This window comes from Lonchura striata, chromosome 35, assembly GCF_050655825.1.
Source record: "Lonchura striata isolate lonStrDom1 chromosome 35, ASM5065582v1, whole genome shotgun sequence".
Taxonomy (NCBI): Eukaryota; Metazoa; Chordata; class Aves; order Passeriformes; family Estrildidae; genus Lonchura; species Lonchura striata.
Genome location: NC_140737.1, coordinates 829,645 through 851,191, shown reverse-complemented (window position 1 = coordinate 851,191; position 21,547 = coordinate 829,645). Strand labels below are relative to the sequence as shown.

Here is a 21,547-nt window from a genome sequence, read left to right as displayed (position 1 = left end):
TGGGGTTTTTTCCCCCCAAAATTTAATTTTTTTCCCAAAATTTGAAATATTTTCCCCAAATCCCAGCTGCTTCACCCCAAATCCTTGCTTTTAAATTCCACCTCATTTTCCCCCCAAAAATTCACATTTTCCCCCCAAAAATTCACATTTTCCCCCCCAAAATTCACATTTTTCGCCCAAAATCCTCGGGGTTTTTTACCCAAATTTCGGGTTTTTTCCCAAAATCTCGTTTTTTCACCCCAAAATCCCACCTGCAGCCCGGGCTGCCCCTTTCTTGTGGCTGTTCTTGGCCAGGGGCAGCAGCAGCTCCTGCTGCTTTCACCCCAAAATTGGAGATTTTTTTTCCCCAAAACTTGGGGTTTTTTCCCCAAATCTGGGGTTTTCCCCCAAAATTTCTTTTTTTTCCCAAAATTTGAAATATTTTCCCCAAATCCCAGCTGCTTCACCCCAAATCCTGGCTTTTAAATTCCACCTCATTTTCCCCCCAAAAATTCACATTTTTCCCCCCAAAATTCACATTTTTCCCCCCAAAATTCACATTTTTCGCCCAAAATCCTCGGGGTTTTTTGCCCAAATTTCGGGTTTTTTCCCAAAATCTCATTTTTTCACCCCAAAATCCCACCTGCAGCCCGGGCTGCCCCTTTCTTGTGGCTGTTTTTGGCCAGGGGCAGCAGCAGCTCCTGCTCCTCGGGCGGCATCTGAGCCACTTTCTGCAGGAAAAGCTTCTCCAGCGTCTGTGCCATCAGCACGATGTCATCCGTGGGCTGAAAAATGGGGCAAAAAAGGCAAAAAACGGGAAAAAAATCTAAATTGTCAATGGGGAAATATCGGGGAAAATTCGGGATTTTTTCTGATTTTTTTCTGATTTTTTTTGATGTTTTTATGGGTTTTTTTGTAATTTTAAAGGGATTTTTTTCTCAATTTTTGGGTGTTTTTTTTGTTAATATGTCGGGCGATTTTTTGGAAATATTTGGGATTTTTTTGGCAATTTTTAAGAATTTTTTCTGATTTTTTTCGATTTTTTTTCTTGATTTTTAAAATTTTTATTCATAATTTTTTTCGAATTTTTGGTGATTTTTTTTTATTTTTTAAAGGCACTTTTCTCTGAATTTTTTTGTTGTTTTTCTTTTAATATTTTGGGAAATTTTGGGGAATTTTTGGGGATTTTTTTCTGATGTTTTTTTTGTGATTTTTTGGATTTTTTCTGAATTTTTAGGGGATTTTTTTTTGAATTTTTTGCATTTTTAAGGTTTTTTTTCCTCAAGTTCTGGGTGGTTTTCTTTTAAAATGTCAGAATTTTTTGGAGATTTTTTTGGGGATTTTTTGGGAATTTTTGGGGATTTTTTCGGGAATATTTTCACATTTTTTGGGGTAATTTTTATCATTTTAGGGCAGAGCTTCTCCAGCGTCTGCGCCATCAGCACGATGTCGTCCGTGGGCTGAAAAATGGGGCAAAAAAGGCAAAAAACGGGAAAAAAATCGAAATTATCAATGGGGATATATTGGGGAAAATTCGGGATTTTTTTCTGATTTTTTCTGATTTTTTTCTGATTTTTTTGGATGTTTTTATGGGGTGTTTTTGTGATTTTAAAGGGATTTTTTTCTCAATTTTTTGGTGTTTTTTTGTTAATATGTCGGGCGATTTTTTGGAAATATTTGGGATTTTTTTGGCAATTTTTAAGAATTTTTTCTGATTTTTTTTCGATTTTTTTTCTTGATTTTTAAAATTTTTATTCATAATTTTTTTCGAATTTTTGGTGATTTTTTTTTATTTCTTTAAGGCATTTTTCCCTGAATTTTTTTTTGTTGTTTTTCTTTTAATATTTTGGGAAATTTTGGGGAATTTTTTGGGATTTTATAGATTTTTTGGGGATTTTTTTCTGATTTTTTTTTTTTTGTGATTTTTTGGAGTTTTTCTGAATTTTTAGGGGATTTTTTTTTTTATTTTTTGCATTTTTAAGGTTTTTTTTCCTCAAGTTTTGGGTGGTTTTCTTTTAAAATGTCAGGATTTTTTGGAGAATTTTTTGGGGATTTTTTGGGGATTTTTTGGGATTTTTTTGGGAATATTTTCACATTTTTTGGGGGAATTTTTATCATTTTAGGGCAGAGCTTCTCCAGCGTCTGCGCCATCAGCACGATGTCATCCGTGGGCTAAAAAATGGGGCAAAAAATGCAAAAAACGGGAAAAAAATCGAAATTGTCAATGGGGAAATATTGGGATAAATTCGGGATTTTTTGGGGAATTTTTTGGATTTTTTTCTTTTTTTTTTTTGATGTTTTTGTGGGTTTTTTTTGCAATTTTAAAGGGATTTTTTCTCAGTTTTTTGATTTTTTTTTTTAATATGTTGGGCAATTTTTGGGAAATATTTGGAATTTTTTGGGGAATTTTGGAATTTTTTTTTTTTTAATTTTTGCGTGTTTCTCTTGCAATTTTAAAGGGATTTTTTCCCCAATTTTTTGGTGTTTTTTGTTAATATGTTGGGGAATTTTTGGGGAATTTTTGGGGAATTTTTTGGAAATTTTTTGGAAATTTTTCTGGATTTTTTTCTGAAATTTTTGTGTTTTCCGGGCAATTTTCAAGGAATTTTTTTCTCAATTTTTTGGTGTTTTTCTGTTAATAGGTTGAGGAATTTTTGGGAAATATTTGGGATTTTTTGGGATTTTTCTTGGGGAATATTTTTTTTATTTTTGGGGGTTTTTTTTCTGATTTTTTTTTTTTAATTTTTGCGTGTTTTCTTGCAATTTTGAAGGGATTTTTTTCTCAATTTTTTGTGTTTTTTGTTAATAACTTGGGGAATTTTTGGGAAATATTTGGGATTTTTTTGAGGAATTTTTGGGGCATTTTGGATTTTTTTTTTCCTGATTTTTTTGGATTTTTTTTCTGAATTTTTTGGAATTTTTTTCTGATTTTTTTGGATTTTTTTGTGCCTTTTTTTAGTTTTAAGGCACTTTCCTCTGGATTTTTTGGTGTTTTTCTTTAAATATTTGGGCAATTTTTGGGAAAATCTTTTGAGATTTTGTTGGGGGAATTTTTCTGCATTTTTGAGGGAATTTTTTTAGATTTTTTAAGATTTTTTTTAAAGGGATTTGTTTTATTCACAAGAGATTTTTTTTTCAAATTTTTGGTGTTTTTCTCGTAGTTTTTTGGAATTTTTTGGGAATTTTTTGGGCTTTTTTTTTCTTTTTTTTTTATTATTTTTTTTGATTTTTTTTCTGGGTTTTTTTGGCACTTTTTGGGTTACTTTTGGGCATATTTTTGAGTAATTTTGAGGTGATTTTTGGTATATTTTTGCGTAATTTTTGGCCGATTTTGTCTGATTTTTTTGGGTGACTTTTGGATAATTTTTGGGTAGTTTTTGGGTGATTTTTGTATTATTTTTGGGTGTATTTTTGAGCAATTTTGGGTGATTTTTGGATAATTTTTGGGTCGTTTTTGCGTAATTTTTGGCCGATTTTGTCTGATTTTTTGGGTGATTTTTGGATAAATTTTGGGTTATTTTTTGGAGCATTTTTGGATAATTTTCTGTAGTTTTGGGTGTATTTTTTAATTATTTTTGGGTGTATTTTTTAATGATTTTCGGGCGTATTTTTGGTGCTATTTTTACGTTGTTTTTAGGGTTTTTTTACGTAATTTTTGGCCGTTTTTTGGCTATTTCGGCGCCGTTTTCGACGGGATTTTTTTGTGCTTATTTTGCGCGATTTTTGGGTCGTTTTCCTGCGATTTTGGGTCATTTTTGTACCTTGTTGTAGATGTAGCAGTTGGTGAACACGGGGTTGATATTTTCATGTCATTTTTGAGTGATTTTTGGCTGTATTTTTGTGTGATTTTGTGGTGAATTTTTTGGTATTTTTCGGGTTACTTTTGGCCGTTTTTGGGTAATTTTTGGGTGTATTTTTAGGTAATTTTGGGGTGTATTTTTAGGTAATTTTTGGGTGATTTTTCTATAATTTTTCTATGATTTTTCTATTATTTTTGTGTGCGTATTTGGGGGATTTTTGGGTCAATTTTGGGTGATTTTTCTATGATTTTTGGACATATTTTTGAGTTATTTTTGTGCGTTTTTTGGTGTATTTTTACGTAATTTTTGGCCGTTTTTGGCTATTTCTGCGCCGTTTTCGACGGGATTTTTTTGTGCTTATTTTGTGCGATTTTTGGGTCGTTTTCCTGCGATTTTGGGTCATTTTTGTACCTTGTTGTAGATGTAGCAGTTGGTGAACACGGGGCTGATATTTTCATGTCATTTTTGAGTGATTTTTGGCTGTATTTTTGTGTGATTTTATGGTGTATTTTTTGGTACTTTTCGGGTTACTTTTGGCTGGTTTTGGGTGATTTTTCTATGATTTTTGGGTGCATTTTTGGGGGATTTTTGGGTCATTTTTGGGTGCATTTTGGGGGGATTTTTGGGTGATTTTTGGGCGTATATTTGAGTTATTTTTGTGCGTTTTTTGGTGTATTTTTACGTAATTTTTGGCCGTTTTTGGCTATTTCCACGCCGTTTTCGACGGGATTTTTTTGTGCTTATTTTGTGCGATTTTTGGGTCGTTTTCCTGCGATTTTGGGTCATTTTTGTACCTTGTTGTAGATGTAGCAGTTGGTGAACACGGGGTTGATATTTTAATGTCATTTTTGAGTGATTTTTGGCTGTATTTTTGTGTGATTTTGTGGTGAATTTTTTGGTACTTTTTGGGTTACTTTTGGCAGTTTTTAGGTAATTTTTGGGTGTATTTTTAGGTGATTTTTGGGTGGTTTTTCTATGATTTTTGGGTGCATTTTTTAATGATTTTCGGGCGTATTTTTGGTGCGATTTTTAGGTTATTTTTAGGTGTTTTCTGTGTAATTTTTGGCCGTTTTTGGCTATTTCCGCGCCGTTTTCAACGGGATTTTTTTGTGCTTATTTTGTGCGATTTTTGGGTCGTTTTCCTGCGATTTTGGGTCATTTTTGTACCTTGTTGTAGATGTAGCAGTTGGTGAACATGGGGTTGATATTTTCATGTCATTTTTGAGTGATTTTTGGCTGTATTTTTGTGTGATTTTGTGGTGAATTTTTTGGTACTTTTCGAGTTACTTTTGGCCGTTTTTGGGTAATTTTTGGGTGTATTTTTAGGTAATTTTTGGGTGATTTTTCTATGATTTTTCTATTATTTTTGTGTGCGTATTTGGGGGATTTTTGGGTCAATTTTGGGTGATTTTTCTATGATTTTTGGGCATATTTTTGAGTTATTTTTGTGCGTTTTTTGGTGTATTTTTACGTAATTTTTGGCCGTTTTTGGCTATTTCTGCGCCGTTTTCAACGGGATTTTTTTGTGCTTCTTTTGTGCGATTTTTGGGTCGTTTTCCTGCAATTTTGGGTCATTTTTGTACCTTGTTGTAGATGTAGCAGTTGGTGAACACGGGGCTGATATTTTCATGTCATTTTTGAGTGATTTTTGGCTGTATTTTTGTGTGATTTTGTGGTGAATTTTTTGGTATTTTTCAAGTTACTTTTGGCCGTTTTTGGGTAATTTTTGGGTGTATTTTTAGGTAATTTTTGGGTGATTTTTCTATGATTTTTGGGTGCATTTTTGGCTGATTTTTGGGCGTATATTTGAGTTATTTTTGTGCGTTTTTTGGTGTATTTTTACGCAATTTTTGGCCGTTTTTGGCTATTTCTGCGCCGTTTTCGACGGGATTTTTTTGTGCTTATTTTGTGCGATTTTTGGGTTGTTTTCCTGCAATTTTGGGTCATTTTTGTACCTTGTTGTAGATGTAGCAGTTGGTGAACATGGTGTTGAAGTCCTGCATGCACTCGGCCGCCCCCCAGTAGTAATTGTTCTCCAGGCGCCGCTTGATGGTGCCCATGTCCATGGGCTGCTTGATGATCTTGTGATAATCCTGAATTTTGGGGCGAAAAAAGCACATTTTGGGGCTCAGGAGACAGAAAACGGCAAAAAAAAATAGAAGGGGGAGGGACGGGGGGAAAAAATCGGGAATTTCGGGGGGGTTTCGGGGCATTTTGGTGAGATTTTGGTGGAAATTTGGGGGGGTTATGGGGGGAATTTTGGGGGAATTTTGGGGGGTTTGGGGGGATTTTTATGGAATTCTTGGGGGGTTTTGGGGGGATTTTGATGGAACAAAACTCCTAAAAATACCTAAAAACCACCCAAAAAAACCCCAAAAAATCCTAAAAATACCTAAAAAAAATCCCAAAAAATCTCAAAAAAACCCTAAAAAATCCCCAAAAAAAACCCCAAAAATCCGAAAAAAATCCCAAAAAATCTTCTAAAATCCCCAAAAAAATCCCCCCAAAAAATCCCCAAAAAATCCGAAAAAATCCCCAAAAAACCCTAAGAAATAAAAAAAAAATCCCCAAAAAACCCTAAAAAACCCCCAAAAAAATCTGCAAATAAACCCCCAAAAAACTGCAAAAAATTCCCAAAAAACCCAAAAAAATCACCAAAAAACCTCCAAAAAACCCCCAAAAAACACCAAAAAATACCTAAAAAATAAAAAAACCCAAAAAATCCCCAAAAAAACCCCAAAGAAACCCCAAAAAATCACCAAAAAAACCCCAAAAAAATCCCCAAAAAACCCCCAAAAATCCCCCAAAAAAACCCCCAAAAATCCCCAAAAAAACCTCCAATAAATGCCAAAAAAATCCCCAAAAATCCCCAAAAAACCCCAAAAAATCCGAAAAAATCGCCCAAAAAAACCCTAAAAAATCCCCAAAAATCCCCAAAAAATCCCCAAAAAAACTCCCAAAAAAACCCCAAAAAATCCCAAAAAAACCCCTAAAAAATAAAAAAAAAACCCCCAAATACCCCCTAAAAATCCCAAAAAAACCACCAATAAATGCAAAAAAAAATCCCCAAAAAAACTCCTAAAAATCCCCAAAAAAATCCCCCCAAAAAACCTAAAAAATCCCCAAAAAACCCCCAAAAATCCCCAAAAAACCCCAAAAAATCCGCAAAAAAATCCCAAAAAATCCGCAAAAAAATCCCAAAAAAAAACCCTAAAAAAATCCCCAAAAAATACCTGAAAAATCAAAAAAAAACCCCAAAAAATCCCAAAAACCCCCTAAAAAATCCCCAAAAAACCACCAATAAATGCCAAAAAAATCCCCAAAAAACTCCTAAAAATCCCCAAAAAATCCCCAAAAAATCCCCAAAAATCCCTATAAAATCCCCAAAAAAATCCCAAAAAACCCCCTAAAAAATCCCAAAAAAACCACCAATAAATACCAAAAAAATCCCCAAAAAACTCCTAAAAATCCCCAAAAAATCCCCAAAAAATCCAAAAAAAACCCCCAAAAATCTCCAATAAATGCCCAAAAAAACCCTAAAAAAAGCCTAAAAAATCCCCAAAAAAACCCAAAAAAAACCCTTAAAAACTCTAAAAAAAACCCTAAAAAATCCCCAAAAAAAACCCCAAAAACCCCAAAAAACCCCCAAAAAAACTCACGGGCAAGCCGAGCTTAACGGCGTCCACGGGCTGGCGGCAGGGCCAGGCGAACTGGTGCTTCCAGAGCGCCTTCATCACCACCTTGTGCAGGTACTGCACCCAGACAGCTCCAAAAACCCCCAAAAACACCCCAAAAAATACCTAAAAACCACCCAGAAGACACCCAAAAAAAACCCTAAAAAAATCCCCCATAATCACGCAAAAATCCCCAAAAAAACCCCCAAAAAAACCCCAAAATACCTGAAAACTACTGAAAAAAAACCCTAAAAAATACCTTAAAAATCCCCAAAAAAACCTCCAATAAATGCCAAAAAATCCCCAATAAATCCCCAAAAAACCCCAAAAAATCTGAAAAAATCGCCCAAAAAGCCCTAAAAAATCCCCAAAAAACCCCAAAAAATACCTAAAAAATCCCCAAAAAACCCCCAAAAATCCCCAAAAAATCCGCAAAACAATCCCAAAAAATCCCCAAAAAAACCTAAAAAATCCCCAAAAACACCCAAAAAAATACCTAAAAAATCCCCAAAAAACCCCAAAAAATCCCAAAAAAACCCCCAAAAAATCAGCAAAAAAATCCCAAAAAATCCCAAAAAAATCCCCAAAAAAACACCAATAAATGCCAAAAAAATCCCCGAAAAACTCCTAAAAATCCCGAAAAAAACCCAAAAAAATCAGCAAAAAAATCCCCCAAAAAATTCTAAAAAAATCCCCAAAAAATCCCTATAAAATTCCCAAAAAGTCCCAAAAAACCCCCTAAAAATTCCCAAAAAAACACCAATAAATGCCAAAAAAATCCCCAAAAAACTCCTAAAAATCCCAAAAAAAATCCCAAAAAAATCCCCAAAAATCCCTATAAAATCCCCAAAAAACCCTAAAAGAAACCCTATAAATTCCCCAAAAACCCCCAAAAAACTCACGGGCAAGCCGAGCTTAACGGCGTCCACGGGCTGGCGGAAGGGCCAGGCGAACTGGTGCTTCCAGAGCGCCTTCATCACCACCTTGTGCAGGTACTGGAGCTGGTTGGTGACCCGGCCGGGTTTCTTGGGGTTGGACACCTCGGGCGGAGGCGGGTTGGTCTGCGGCGCCGCCAGCGCCGCCACCGAGGCCATGGTGGGGCTCTCGAAGCCCTCGTAGAGCAGCGAGGGCTTGCGGATGCGTTTGCCCGGCGTCGAGTCGCCGGCCAGAGCCATCAGGGCGGCGTTGCCCTCGCCGAGGATCCTTGGGAGGGGAAAACAGGAGTGGAAGGGTTAAAAAAGGATGGGAGTTGAAGGGGTGAAAGGATGGGTGATAAAGGGGTGAGAGGATGGGAGTTGAAGGGGTAAAAATGGGTGTTGAAGGGTTAAAAGGATGGGAGTTTGGGGTGGGGATGCGGCAGGAGTTAAAGGGTTAAAAGGATGGGAGTTAAAGGGTTAAAAATGGGAGTTGAAGGGTTAAAACAATGGGAGTTAAAGGGGTAAAAGGATGGGAGTTAAAGGGTTAAAAGAATGGGAGTTAAAGGGTTAAAAATGGGAGTTAAAGGGGTAAAAGAATGGGAGTTGAAGGGGTGAAAGGATGGGTGATAAAGGGGTGAAAGGATGGGAGTTGAAGGGTTACAAATGGGTGTTGAAGGGTTAAAACAATGGGAGTTAAAGGGGTAAAAATGGGAGTTGAGGGGTTAAATGGATGGGAGTTGAAGGGGTGAAAGGATGGGTGATAAAGGGGTAAAAGAATGGGAGTTGAAGGGGTAAAAATGGGAGTTAAAGGGTTAAAAGTGGGTGTTGAAGGGTTAAAAATGGGAGTTAAAGGGATAAAAATGGGAGTTGAAGGGTTAAAACAATGGGAGTTAAAGGGGTAAAAATGGGAGTTGAGGGGTTAAATGGATGGGAGTTGAAGGGGTGAAAGGATGGGAGTTAAAGGGGTAAAATGGGTGTTGAAGGGTTAAAAATGGGAGTTAAAGGGGTAAAATGGGAGTTGAAGGGGTAAAAATGGGAGTTAAAGGGTTAAAAATGGGAGTTGAAGGGTTAAAAATGGGAGTTAAAGGGTTAAAAATGGGAGTTGAAGGGTTAAAAATGGGAGTTAAAGGGGTAAAATGGGAGTTGAAGGGTTAAAAATGGGAGTTAAAGGGGTAAAAGGATGGGAGTTAAAGGGTTAAAAATGGGAGTTGAAGGGTTAAAAGAATGGAAGTTGAAGGGTTAAAAATGGGAGTTGAAGGGGTAAAAGGATGGGAGTTAAAGGGTTAAAAGGATGGGAGTTGAAGGGTTAAAAGGATGGGAGTTGAAGGGTTAAAAAAGGAATTAAAAGGTTAAAAAAATGGGAGGTGAAGGGTTAAAAGGATAGGAGTTAAAGGGTTAAAAGGACGGGAGTTAAAGGGTTTAAACAATGGGAGATAAAGGGGTAAAATAATGGGAGATAAAGGGTAAAATAATGGGAGATAAAGAGTTAAAAATGGGAATTGAAGGGTTAAAAATGGGAGTTAAAGGGTTAAAAGAATGGGAGTTAAAGAGTTAAAACAATGGGAGTTAAAGGGGTAAAACAATGGGATTTAAAGGGTTAAAATGGGAGTTAAAGGGTTAAAAATGGGATTTTAAAGGGTTAAAAATGGGATTTTAAAGGGTTAAAAATGGGAGTTGAAGGGTTAAAAAGGTTAAAAAGGGATTTAAAGGGTTAAAATGGGATTTAAAGGGTTAAAATGGGATTTAAAGGGTTAAAATGGGATGTAAAGGGTTAAAATGGGGTTTAAAGGGTTAAAATGGGATTTTAAAGGGTTAAAATGGGGTTTAAAGGGTTAAAATGGGGTTTAAAGGGTTAAAAATGGGATTTAAAGGGTTAAAATGGGAATTAAAGGGTTAAAAATGGGAATTAAAGGGTTAAAATGGGGTTTTGGGGAGGAATTCCTGGAAAAAGGAGGGAATTGAGGCCAAAATCGCCAATAAAACTGATTTTAACTGTTCAAAATGGTCCTAAATCCAAAATTCTGCTGCTAAAACCGATCCTAAATCCCCCCTAAAAATAAAAATAATTTAAATATTCTAATTAGGGTTTAAATTGCTCCTAAATTTGTAATTCCAATGCTAAAACCGATCCTAAATCCACCCTAAAAATAAAAAAATTTAAATATTCTAATTAGGGTTAAAACCAGTCCTAAATCCAAAATTCTGCTGCTAAAACCGATCCTAAATTCACCCTAAAAATAAAAATAATTTAAATATTCTAATTAGGGTTAAAAATGACCCTAAATTTGTAATTCTGCTGCTAAAACTGGTCCTAAATTCACCCTAAAAATAAAGAAAATTTAAATATTTTAACCAGGGTTGAAACCTACCCTAAATTTGTAATTCTGCTCCTAAAACCGGTGCTAAATCCACCCTAAAAATTAAAAATTTAAATATTCTAATTAGGGTTTAAATTGCTCCTAAATTTGTAATTCCAATGCTAAATCCAATCCTAAATCCAACCTAAAAATAAAAAATTCTAAATATTCTAATTAGGGCTAAAACCGATCCTAAATCCAACCTAAAAATAAAAAAATTAAATATTCTAATTAGGGCTAAAACCGATCCTAAATCCAACCTAAAAATAAAAAAATTAAATATTCTAATTAGGGCTAAAACCGATCCTAAATCCACCCTAAAAATAAAATAATTTAAATATTCTAATTAGGATTTAAATTGCTCCTAAATTTGTAATTCCACTGCTAAAACCGATCCCAAAATTTTGGTCATGAAATTCCAGGAATGTCATAAAAATTCCCAAATTTTTTTCCATAAAATCTTGGGAATCTCACGTAAAAATTCCCAAATTTTTGGCCATGAAATTCTCGGAATCCCATAAAAATTCCTGAGATTTTAGACACAAATTCCCAGGAATTTTGACTGGGAATTCCAAGGAATTTTAAGCAGAAAATTTCAGGAATTTCAGCCATAAAATCAAATTATTTTCCATAAATTCAGAGGAATTTGAATCATAAAACCCTGGAATTTCAGCCATAAAATCAAATTATTTTCCCATAAATTCCAAGGAATTTTAACCGGGAAAATTCTGGGAATTTCGGCCATAAAATCCAATTATTTTCCATAAATTCCGAGGAATTTTAACCAAAAAAACCTGGAATTTCAGCCATAAAATCCAAATGTTTTCCATTAATTCCAAGGAATTTTAACCCTTTCCCCCCAGGAATTCCAGCCCTAAATTCCCAAAAATTCTGACAATTCTCAAAGGAGGGATTCGGGATGGTGCCAAAAACCCCAAAATTCATCCACGAGGGATTTAGGGGAAAATCCGGGAATTTCGGGCAAAAATCAGGATTTGGGAGGAACCAGGATGGGGGGGGGGGGAGGGTACAAAAAAATCCACAAATCCACGGAAAAAGCGGGAAAAAAATTTGGGGACCCCCAGGACACCAATCCCAAAATTTTTGGGGATCCCCCAGGACACCAATCCCAAAGATTTTGGGGGTTCCAGGACACCAATCCCAAAATTTGGGGACCCCCAAAATTCCAATCCCAAAGATTTTGGGGGATCCAGGATTTGGGGGACTCCAATCCCAGGATTTGGGGACCCCCAAAATTCCAATCCCAAAAATTTTGGGGATTCAGGATTTGGGGACCCCCTGGACTCCAATCCCAGGATTTGGGGACCCCCAAAATTTCAATCCCAAGGATTTTGGGGGATCCAGGATTTGGGGGACACCAATCCCAGGATTTGGGGACCCCCAAAATTCCAATCCCAAGGATTTTGGGGGATCCAGGATTTGGGGGACACCAATCCCAGGATTTGGGGACCCCCAAAATTCCAATCTGAAAGATTTTGGGGATCCAGAGTTTGGGGACCCCCAGGACACCAATCCCAGGATTTGGGGACCCCCAGGACACCAATCCCAGGATTTTGGGGGTTCCAGGACACCAATCCTGAAGATTTTGGGGGATCCAGAATTTGGGGACCCCAAAAACTCCAATCCCAAAGATTTTGGGGGATCCAGGATTTGGGGACACTCAGGACACCAATCCCAGGATTTGGGGACCCCAAAAATTCCAATCCCAAAGATTTTGGGGATTCAGGATTTGGGGACCCCCAGGACTCCAATCCCAGGATTTGGGGACCCCAAAAATTCCAATCCCAAAGATTTTGGGGGATCCAGGATTTGGGGACCCCCAGGACTCCAATCCCAAAGATTTTGGGAATCTCGAGGACACCAATCCCAGGATTTGGGGACCCCCAAAATTTCAATCCCAAAGATTTTGGGGATTCAGGATTTGGGGACCCCCAGGACTCCAATCCCAGGATTTGGGGACCCCAAAAATTCCAATCCCAAAGATTTTGGGGGGATCCAGGATTTTGGGGATCCCCAGGACTCCAATCCCAGGATTTGGGGACCCCCAAAATTCCAATCCCAAAGATTTTGGGGGATCCAGGATTTGGGGACCCCCAGGACATCGACCCCAAAGATTTTGGGAATCTTGAGGACACCAATCCCAGGATTTGGGGACCCCAAAAATTCCAATCCCAAAGATTTTGGGGATCCAGGATTTTGGGGACCCTCAGGACACCAATCCCAGGATTTTGGGGACCCCCAGGACACCAATCCCAGGATTTGGGGACCCCCAGGACACCAATCCCAGGATTTTGGGGGTTCCAGGACACCAATCCTGAAGATTTTGGGGGATCCAGAATTTGGGGACCCCAAAAACTCCAATCCCAAAGATTTTGGGGGATCCAGGATTTGGGGACACTCAGGACACCAATCCCAGGATTTGGGGACCCCAAAAATTCCAATCCCAAAGATTTTGGGGATTCAGGATTTGGGGACCCCCAGGACTCCAATCCCAGGATTTGGGGACCCCAAAAATTCCAATCCCAAAGATTTTGGGGGATCCAGGATTTGGGGACCCCCAGGACTCCAATCCCAAAGATTTTGGGAATCTCGAGGACACCAATCCCAGGATTTGGGGACCCCCAAAATTTCAATCCCAAAGATTTTGGGGATTCAGGATTTGGGGACCCCCAGGACTCCAATCCCAGGATTTGGGGACCCCAAAAATTCCAATCCCAAAGATTTTGGGGGGATCCAGGATTTTGGGGATCCCCAGGACTCCAATCCCAGGATTTGGGGACCCCCAAAATTCCAATCCCAAAGATTTTGGGGGATCCAGGATTTGGGGACCCCCAGGACATCGACCCCAAAGATTTTGGGAATCTTGAGGACACCAATCCCAGGATTTGGGGACCCCAAAAATTCCAATCCCAAAGATTTTGGGGATCCAGGATTTTGGGGACCCTCAGGACACCAATCCCAGGATTTGGGGACCCCCAGGACACCAATCCCAAAGATTTTGGGAATCTCGAGGACACCAATTCCAGGATTTGGAGACCCCCAAAATTCCAATCCCAAAGATTTTGGGGGGATTCAGGATTTGGGGACCCCCAGGACATCGACCCCAAAGATTTTGGGAATCTCGAGGACACCAATCCCAGGATTTGGGGACCCCCAAAATTCCAATCCCAGGATTTTGGGGGATCCAGGATTTTGGGGACCCTCAGGACTCCGACCCCAAAAATTTTGGGAATCTCGAGGACTCCAATCCCAGGATTTGGGGACCCCCAAAATTCCAATCCCAAAGATTTTGGGGGATCCAGGATTTGGGGGACACCAATCCCAGGATTTGGGGACCCCCAAAATTCCAATCCCAGGATTTTGGGGGATCCAGGATTTTGGGGACCCTCAGGACTCCGACCCCAAAAATTTTGGGAATCTCGAGGACTCCAATCCCAGGATTTGGGGACCCCCAAAATTCCAATCCCAAAGATTTTGGGGGATCCAGGATTTGGGGGACACCAATCCCAGGATTTGGGGACCCCCAAAATTCCAATCCCAAAGATTTTGGGGGATCCAGGATTTGGGGGACACCAATCCCAGGATTTGGGGACCCCCAAAATTCCAATCCCAAAGATTTTGGGGGATCCAGGATTTGGGGATCCCAGGACACCAATCCCAAAGATTTTGGGGGGATTCAGGATTTGGGGACCCCCAGGACACCAATCCCAAGGATTTTGGGGGATCCAGGATTTTGGGGACACTCAGGACACCAATCCCAAAGATTTTGGGGTCCCCTAGGACATCAATCCCAGGATTTTGGGGGTTCCAGGACATGGATCCCAAGGATTTTGGGGGATCCAGAATTTGGGGACCCCAAAAATTCCAATCCCAAAGATTTTGGGGGATCCTGGATTTTGGGATTTTTTTTTTTTTCCCAGAGCTGACCCCTGGGTGACCCCAGGACTGTCCCCAAGGGTGACAAGGACGGAATTTGGGGGGCCCCAAGGTGTCACTGCCAAAATTTGGGGTGACGCTGCCACAATTTGGGGGTCCCAACATCACTGTCAAGAGTTTGGGGGTGACACAGACCCAGCACAGGAGTCCCACAGTGACACTGCCACAATTTTGGGGTCCCACAGTGACACTGCCACAATTTGGGGGTCCCAATGTCACTGTCACAATCTGGGGTGACACAGACCCAGCACAGGGGTCCCACGGTGACACTGCCACAATTTTGGGGTCCCACAGTGCCACTGCCACAATTTGGGGATCCCCAAAATCACTGTCCCATCATTGATGTCCCACAATGACACTGCCACAATTTGGGGGTCCCACAGTGACACTGTCACAATTTGGGGATCCCCAAAATCACTGTCCCATCCTTGGTGTCCCACAGTGACACTGCCACAATTTTGGGGGTCCCACAGTGACACTGCCACAATTTTGGGGTCCCAATGTCACTGTCAAGAGTTTGGGGGTGACACAGACCCAGCACAGGGATTCCACAGTGACACTGCCACAATCTGGGTGTCCCACAGTGCCACCGCCACAATTTGGGGATCCCCAAAATCACTGTCCCATCATTGGTGTCCCACAGTGCCACCGCCACAATTTGGGGGTTCCCAACATCACTGGTGTCCCAAAATGACACTGCCACAATTTGGGGATCCCCAACATCAGTGTCCCATCATTGGTGTCCCACAATGACACTGCCACAATTTGGGGGTCCCACAGTGCCACTGCCACAATTTGGGGATCCCCAACATCAGTGTCCCATCATTGGTGTCCCACAATGACACTGCCACAATTTGGGGGTCCCACAGTGACACTGCCACAATTTGGGGATCCCCAAAATCAGTGTCCCATCACTGGTGTCCCATAATGACACTGCCACAATTTTGGGGTCCCACAGTGCCACTGCCACAATTTGGGGATCCCCAAAATCACTGTCCCATCATTGGTGTCCCACAATGACACTGCCACAATTTGGGGGTCCCACAGTGACACTGCCACAATTTGGGGATCCCCAAAATCAGTGTCCCATCACTGGTGTCCCATAATGACACTGCCACAATTTTGGGGTCCCACAGTGCCACTGCCACAATTTGGGGATCCCCAAAATCACTGTCCCATCACTGGTGTCCCAAAATGACACTGCCACAATTTGGGGATCCCCAACATCACTGTCCCATCCTTGGTGTCCCACAATGACACTGCCACAATTTGGGGATCCCCAACATCACTGGTGTCCCAAAATGACACTGCCACAATTTTGGGGTCCCACAGTGACAGTGCCAAAATTTGGGGGTCCCCACGTCCCTGTCACATCACTGGTGTCCCACAATGACACTGCCACAATTTGGGGGTCCCCCACGTCCCTGTCACAGCACTGGGGTGACACAGACCCAGCACAGGGGTCCCACAGTGACACTGCCACAATCTGGGGGTCCCACAGTGACACTGCCACAATTTTGGGGATCCCCAAAATCACTGTCCCATCATTGGTGTCCCACAGTGACACTGCCACAATTTTGGGGTCCCACAGTGACACTGCCACAATTTGGGGGTCCCCAAAATCACTGTCCCATCATTGGTGTCCCACAGTGACACTGTCACAATTTGGGGGTCCCACAGTGACACTGCCACAATCTGGGGGTTCCCAACATCAGTGTCCCATCATTGGTGTCCCACGGTGACACTGCCACAATTTGGGGGTCCCACAGTGACACTGCCACAATTTGGGGGTCACAAAGTCACTGTCACAACCTGGGGTGACACAGACCCAGCACAGGGGTCCCACAGTGACACTGCCACAATCTGGGGGTCCCACAGTGCCACTGCCACAATTTGGGGATCCCCAAAATCACTGTCCCATCATTGATGTCCCACAGTGACACTGCCACAATTTGGGGGTCCCACAGTGCCACCGCCACAATTTGGGGATCCCCAAAATCACTGTCCCATCACTGGTGTCCCAAAATGACACTGCCCCAATTTGGGGATCCCCAAAATCACTGTCCCATCCTTGGTGTCCCACAATGACACTGCCACAATTTTGGGGTCCCAATGTCACTGTCAAGAGTTTGTTGGTGACACAAACCCATCACAGGGGTCCCACAGTGCCACCGCCACAATTTGGGGGTCCCACGGTGACAGTGCCACAATTTGGGGGTCCCACAGTGCCACTGCCACAATTTGGGGGTCCCACAGTGCCACTGCCACAATTTGGGGGTCCCAATGTCACTGTCACAATCTGGGGTGACACAGACCCAGCACAGGGGTCCCACAGTGACACTGCCACAATTTGGGGGTCCCAATGTCACTGTCACATCATTGGGGTGACACAAACCCATCACTGGTGTCCCACAGTGCCACTGCCACAATTTGGGGATCCCCAACATCAGTGTCCCATCCTTGGTGTCCCACAATGACACTGCCACAATTTGGGGGTCCCACAGTGACACTGCCACAATTTGGGGGTCCCCAAAATCACTGTCCCATCATTGGTGTCCCACAGTGACACTGCCACAATTTGGGGGTCCCACAGTGCCACCGCCACAATTTGGGGATCCCCAACATCAGTGTCCCATCATTGGTGTCCCACAGTGACATTGCCACAATTTGGGGGTCCCACGGTGACACCGCCACAGTTTGGGGGTCCCACAGTGACACTGCCACAATTTGGGGGTCCCACAGTGCCACCGCCACAATTTGGGGATCCCCAACATCACTGTCCCATCATTGCTGTCCCACAGTGCCACTGCCACAATTTTGGGGTCCCACAGTGACACTGCCACAATTTTGGGGTCCCAATGTCACTGTCAAGAGTTTGTTGGTGACACAAACCCAGCACAGGGGTCCCACAATGCCACTGCCACAATTTGGGGATCCCCAACATCACTGTCCCATCATTGGTGTCCCAAAATGACACTGTCACAATTTGGGGGTCCCCACATCCCTGTCACAGCATTGGGGTGACACAAACCCAGCACAGGAGTCCCACAGTGACACTGCCACAATTTGGGGGTCCCACAGTGCTACTGCCACAGTTTGGGGATCCCCAAAATCACTGTCCCATCCTTGGTGTCCCCCAGTGCCACTGCCACAATTTGAAGGTCCCTTACCGCCACTACCACAATTTTTAGGGGTTCCCCCAACATCACTTCCCCACCACTCCCACTCCAATTCCAACCTCCCACCTCTTCCCCCCCCCCCAAAAAAAAAACCCCAAAAAAACCCCTTTTATCCCCCGCTCTCTCCCAGCACTTACTTGCTCTGGGGATTCACGTTCTGCAACATCCCGGCTGCTGCGTGCGGGGCCCGCCGGCCTTCCTCTCCTCCTCCTCCTCCTCCTCCTCCTCCTCCTCCTCCTCCTCCCGCCGTCTCCTCCGACGAGCCCCCCACTTTGCCCGGCCAAATCTTTCTCCTTTCAGCGGCCCGCTCGGGGCCTTCCCGACATCAGCGCATCGCCGTGGAAACGGAGTTGTGAGGGTGGTTTTTTGTGGGGTTTTTTGTTCTTTTTTTTCTTTTTTTGTTGTTGTTTTTAACGGAGACCCCTCCGCTTTTAGGAGCTGTTAAAACGTCGGGGGATTTATGATAAAAATAATAATTAAAAAATAAAACGGAGCCGGGCTCTCGGCCTTCACATCCGCGGGGGGCGCGGCGAAAATGGCGGCGCGCTCTGAGGGGAGGTTGAGGGTGGGGAGGAGGAGGGTGGGGGGGGGAAGGATGCAACGGATTTAAAAAAATAAAATAACAAAAAAAAATAAACCAAAACAACGGGAGATTCCCCCTTCGGAGCCTCACCCGCACCCGCTTCTCGATAACGAGCCCGGCCGAGTCGCTGCGAGCCGCGGGTGCTGAGGAAGGAAGCGCGGATGACGGCGGATGAGCGGCGGGAGCGGCTCAGCGGCGGCCGCGCTCCATCTTGGCTCGCTGAGGGGAAAGGAGCGTTGGGGGGGAGGAAGAAGCCACCCTCCCTCCTCCTCCTCCTCCTCCTCCTCCTGCCGCCGCCGCCGGTGGCCGCAGGCAGGGGTCGCTGCGGAGGCCGGGGAGGGTCCGCGGGGAGGGTCCCGGAGCCCTCCGGGATAAGCGGAGGCGGGGGATGGAGCCGGGCTTTGGGGCCGCCCCCCTCCTGGCGCGCGCGCCGCTCGCCCGACCCGCTCCGTCCCTTCGTCCCCGCGAAATGGCGCCGCTCGGCCTGCCCCCGCCCGCCCTTATATAGACGGCGGCCGCCTCGCCATTGGCGGCGGAGGGAGATGACGTCAGCCAAGCCGCCCTCCCCGCCCCGCCGCGGCCTCATTGGGCGGAGGCGCCGGCGGGGGGGTCGAGCCCATTGGGTGAGAGCGGCGTCAATCAAGCGCGCGGCTCCCCGCCCCTCGCGGGTTTCCGCCCAGCGCCTCGCCCGACGCGCGCGGCCGCCTCGGCGCCCATTGGGCGGCGCCGCCGCCCGCCGCGCGGTGATTGGGCGGCGGGTCACGCGGGGGGCGGGCGCAGGCGCTGATTGGCGGCGGCGCGCCGGGGGAGGGGGCAGAGAAGGAGGAAGAAGGAGCCGCCGGGCGCCATCTTGAATGGCGGCGGTGGCCGCCGCCGGACAATGAGGGCGGCCGGACCCGCCGCTTCCCCCGCCGTTCCTCGGCCGCAGCGAGCTCCGAGGACGCTCCCCCGCCGGGCCTCACCCCCCTCGCGGTGCTCTCCTAGGTCTCAATGCGCCGTTAAACCCCTCACCCCCCTCCCGCCCCCCCACCACCACCACCACCAAGTCATCCACGCACCGCATCTCCCCCGCGGCGCCCGCGGGCGCTCGGCCGGCTCCAGCCTTTCCCCGAGCCCACGCGGGGGGGGAAAACCCCCACGGACACGCCGCTAGCACCGCTAAAAAAACCCCCAAACACCGCTAACCCCACCCCACCACCCCCCCACCTTACCCCTCAACCCCCTTCCCTCCCCACGGGCACCCCTCAGCGCCCGCTGCCCCTCCGGGACGCGCCGACCCTTTTCCCCTTCCACGCTCGGGGGAAGCCTCGCGTCCTTCCCTCCTCTCCCCCCCCCCCCACACCATTCCCCGGGCTCGCAGGACACGGGTGGCTCCGTGTGGCGTCCGCTTCCCTTCCCCCCCCCACCCCACTCCCCCGGGCTCGCCACCGCCACCGTGACACAGCACTTGGGGCCGCGCCCGCCGCCGCCCCCGCGCGAACACCCAAACATGGCGCTTGGCGCCCCAAACCGCCGCCCCCACAAAGCCGCGCCCGCCCCCCTTGTGTCAATCACCGCCAGCTCCGCTCCCCATTGGCCGCCTCGCCCTAAAGGGGGCGGGACGAGGCGTGATTGACAGTGCGCCGCCACCACGTGACCCCCGCCGCCGCTGTTGAAGGGGGGGGGCAGGGCGATGCCGCGCCCCCCCCACCCCACCACTCACCTGAGGCGCCCCCGCTTTTCGCCGCCACCCCCGGGCTCGGCCCCGCTTCATTCGCTCCCTCTCGGCTCCCCTCAAAGCCCCCCGCCCCAAAAAACCCCGAGTTTGGGGTAAAAAAGGTAAAAAAAACCATCCCGGGGCAGAAAAGGGAGCCACGAGCTACGTCACCCGCGCGCTGATTGGCTGCCGCCCGTCACGTGGCTCCCCCGCGGCTCCCACGGGTCCCCATTCATGACCCCCCCCCCCCCACGAGTGGCGGGAAAAGCTCCGCGGGGTCCTAGCGCCGCGCGCATGCGCAGTGCGGGCGCGCCGCAGCGTGGGGTGGGGGGGGGGCACCCACGGGGAGGGTCCCAAAATTTTCTGGGGGTGTCCCCACGCGGGTCCGCGACATTCTCGGGATGTCCCCTGGGAGGGGTCGGGTGGGGTCGGGGGGCACCCACGGGGGTCCGTGACGGGGTGGGGGGGCACCCACGGGGGAATTTGGGGTCCCAAAATTTCCCTTTTGTCCCCACGCGGGTCCGTGACATCCCTGGGAGGGGTCAGGATGGGTGGGGGAGCACCCACGGGAGGATTTGGGGTCCCAAAAAATCCGGGGGTGTCCCCACGGGTGTCCGCGACATTCTGGGGAGGGGTCAGGGGCACCCACGGGGGTCCGTGACGGGGCGGGGGGGCACCCACGGGGGGATTTGGGGTCCCAAAATTTCCATTTTTGTCCCCACGCGGGTCCGCGACATTCTGGGGAGGGGTCAGGAGGGGTGGGGGAGCACCCACGGGGGTATTTTGGGTCCCAAAATTTCCATCTTTGTCCCCACGCGGGTCCGCGACATCCCGGGGGGGGGGGTCAGGAGGGGTGGGGGAGCACCCACGGGGGGATTTGGGGTCCCAAAATTTCCATTTTTGTCCCCACGCGGGTCCGCGACATTCTGGGGAGGGGTCAGGAGGGGTGGGGGGCACCCACGGGGGGATTTGGGCTCCCAAAATTTCCATCTTTGTCCCCACGCGGGTCCGCGACATCCCTGGAGGGGGTGGGATGAGGGTGGGGGGCACCCACGGAGGGATTTGGGCTCCCAGAATTTCCATTTTTGTCCCCACGCGGGTCCGCGCCATTCTGGGGAGGGGTCAGGATGGGTGGGGGAGCACCCACGGGGGGATTTGGGGTCCCAAAATTTCCATCTTAGTCCCCACGCGGGTCCGTAACATCTCTAGAGGGAGTTGGATGAGGGTGGGGGGCACCCACGGGGGGATTTGGGGTCCCAAAAAATCCGGGGGTGTCCCCACGGGTGTCCGCGACATTCTGGGGAGGGGTCAGGGGCACCCACGGGGGTCCGTGACGGGGCGGGGGGGCACCCACGGGGGGATTTGGGGTCCCAAAATTTCCATTTTTGTCCCCACGCGGGTCCGC

At 45.9% G+C, this 21,547-nt stretch overlaps 1 protein-coding gene across 17 annotated transcripts in view; it reads right to left on the bottom strand.

The window, feature by feature from the left end:
• The window catches only part of BRD2 (bromodomain containing 2), a 58,926-nt gene extending 38,647 nt beyond the window's left edge, over window positions 1-20,279 (bottom strand). For 14 of the 17 annotated variants that reach the window (XM_085565030.1, XM_085565033.1, XM_085565035.1 and 11 more), the window contains exons 1-4: window positions 18,001-18,918; window positions 8,356-8,656; window positions 5,735-5,872; window positions 623-764 (exon numbers count right to left, since the gene is read on the bottom strand). In XM_085565030.1, coding sequence (XP_085421156.1) covers window positions 623-764; window positions 5,735-5,872; window positions 8,356-8,656; window positions 18,001-18,029 — 610 coding nt within the window. In that variant the 5' untranslated portion in view covers window positions 18,030-18,918. Of the gene's footprint in view, window positions 1-622; window positions 765-5,734; window positions 5,873-7,438; window positions 8,317-8,355; window positions 8,657-18,000; window positions 18,919-20,148 lie in introns of those variants that run through there. The other 3 variants (XM_085565029.1, XM_085565028.1, XM_085565036.1) reach the window with 3 other exon arrangements.
• Window positions 20,280-21,547: the final 1,268 nt, after the last annotated feature.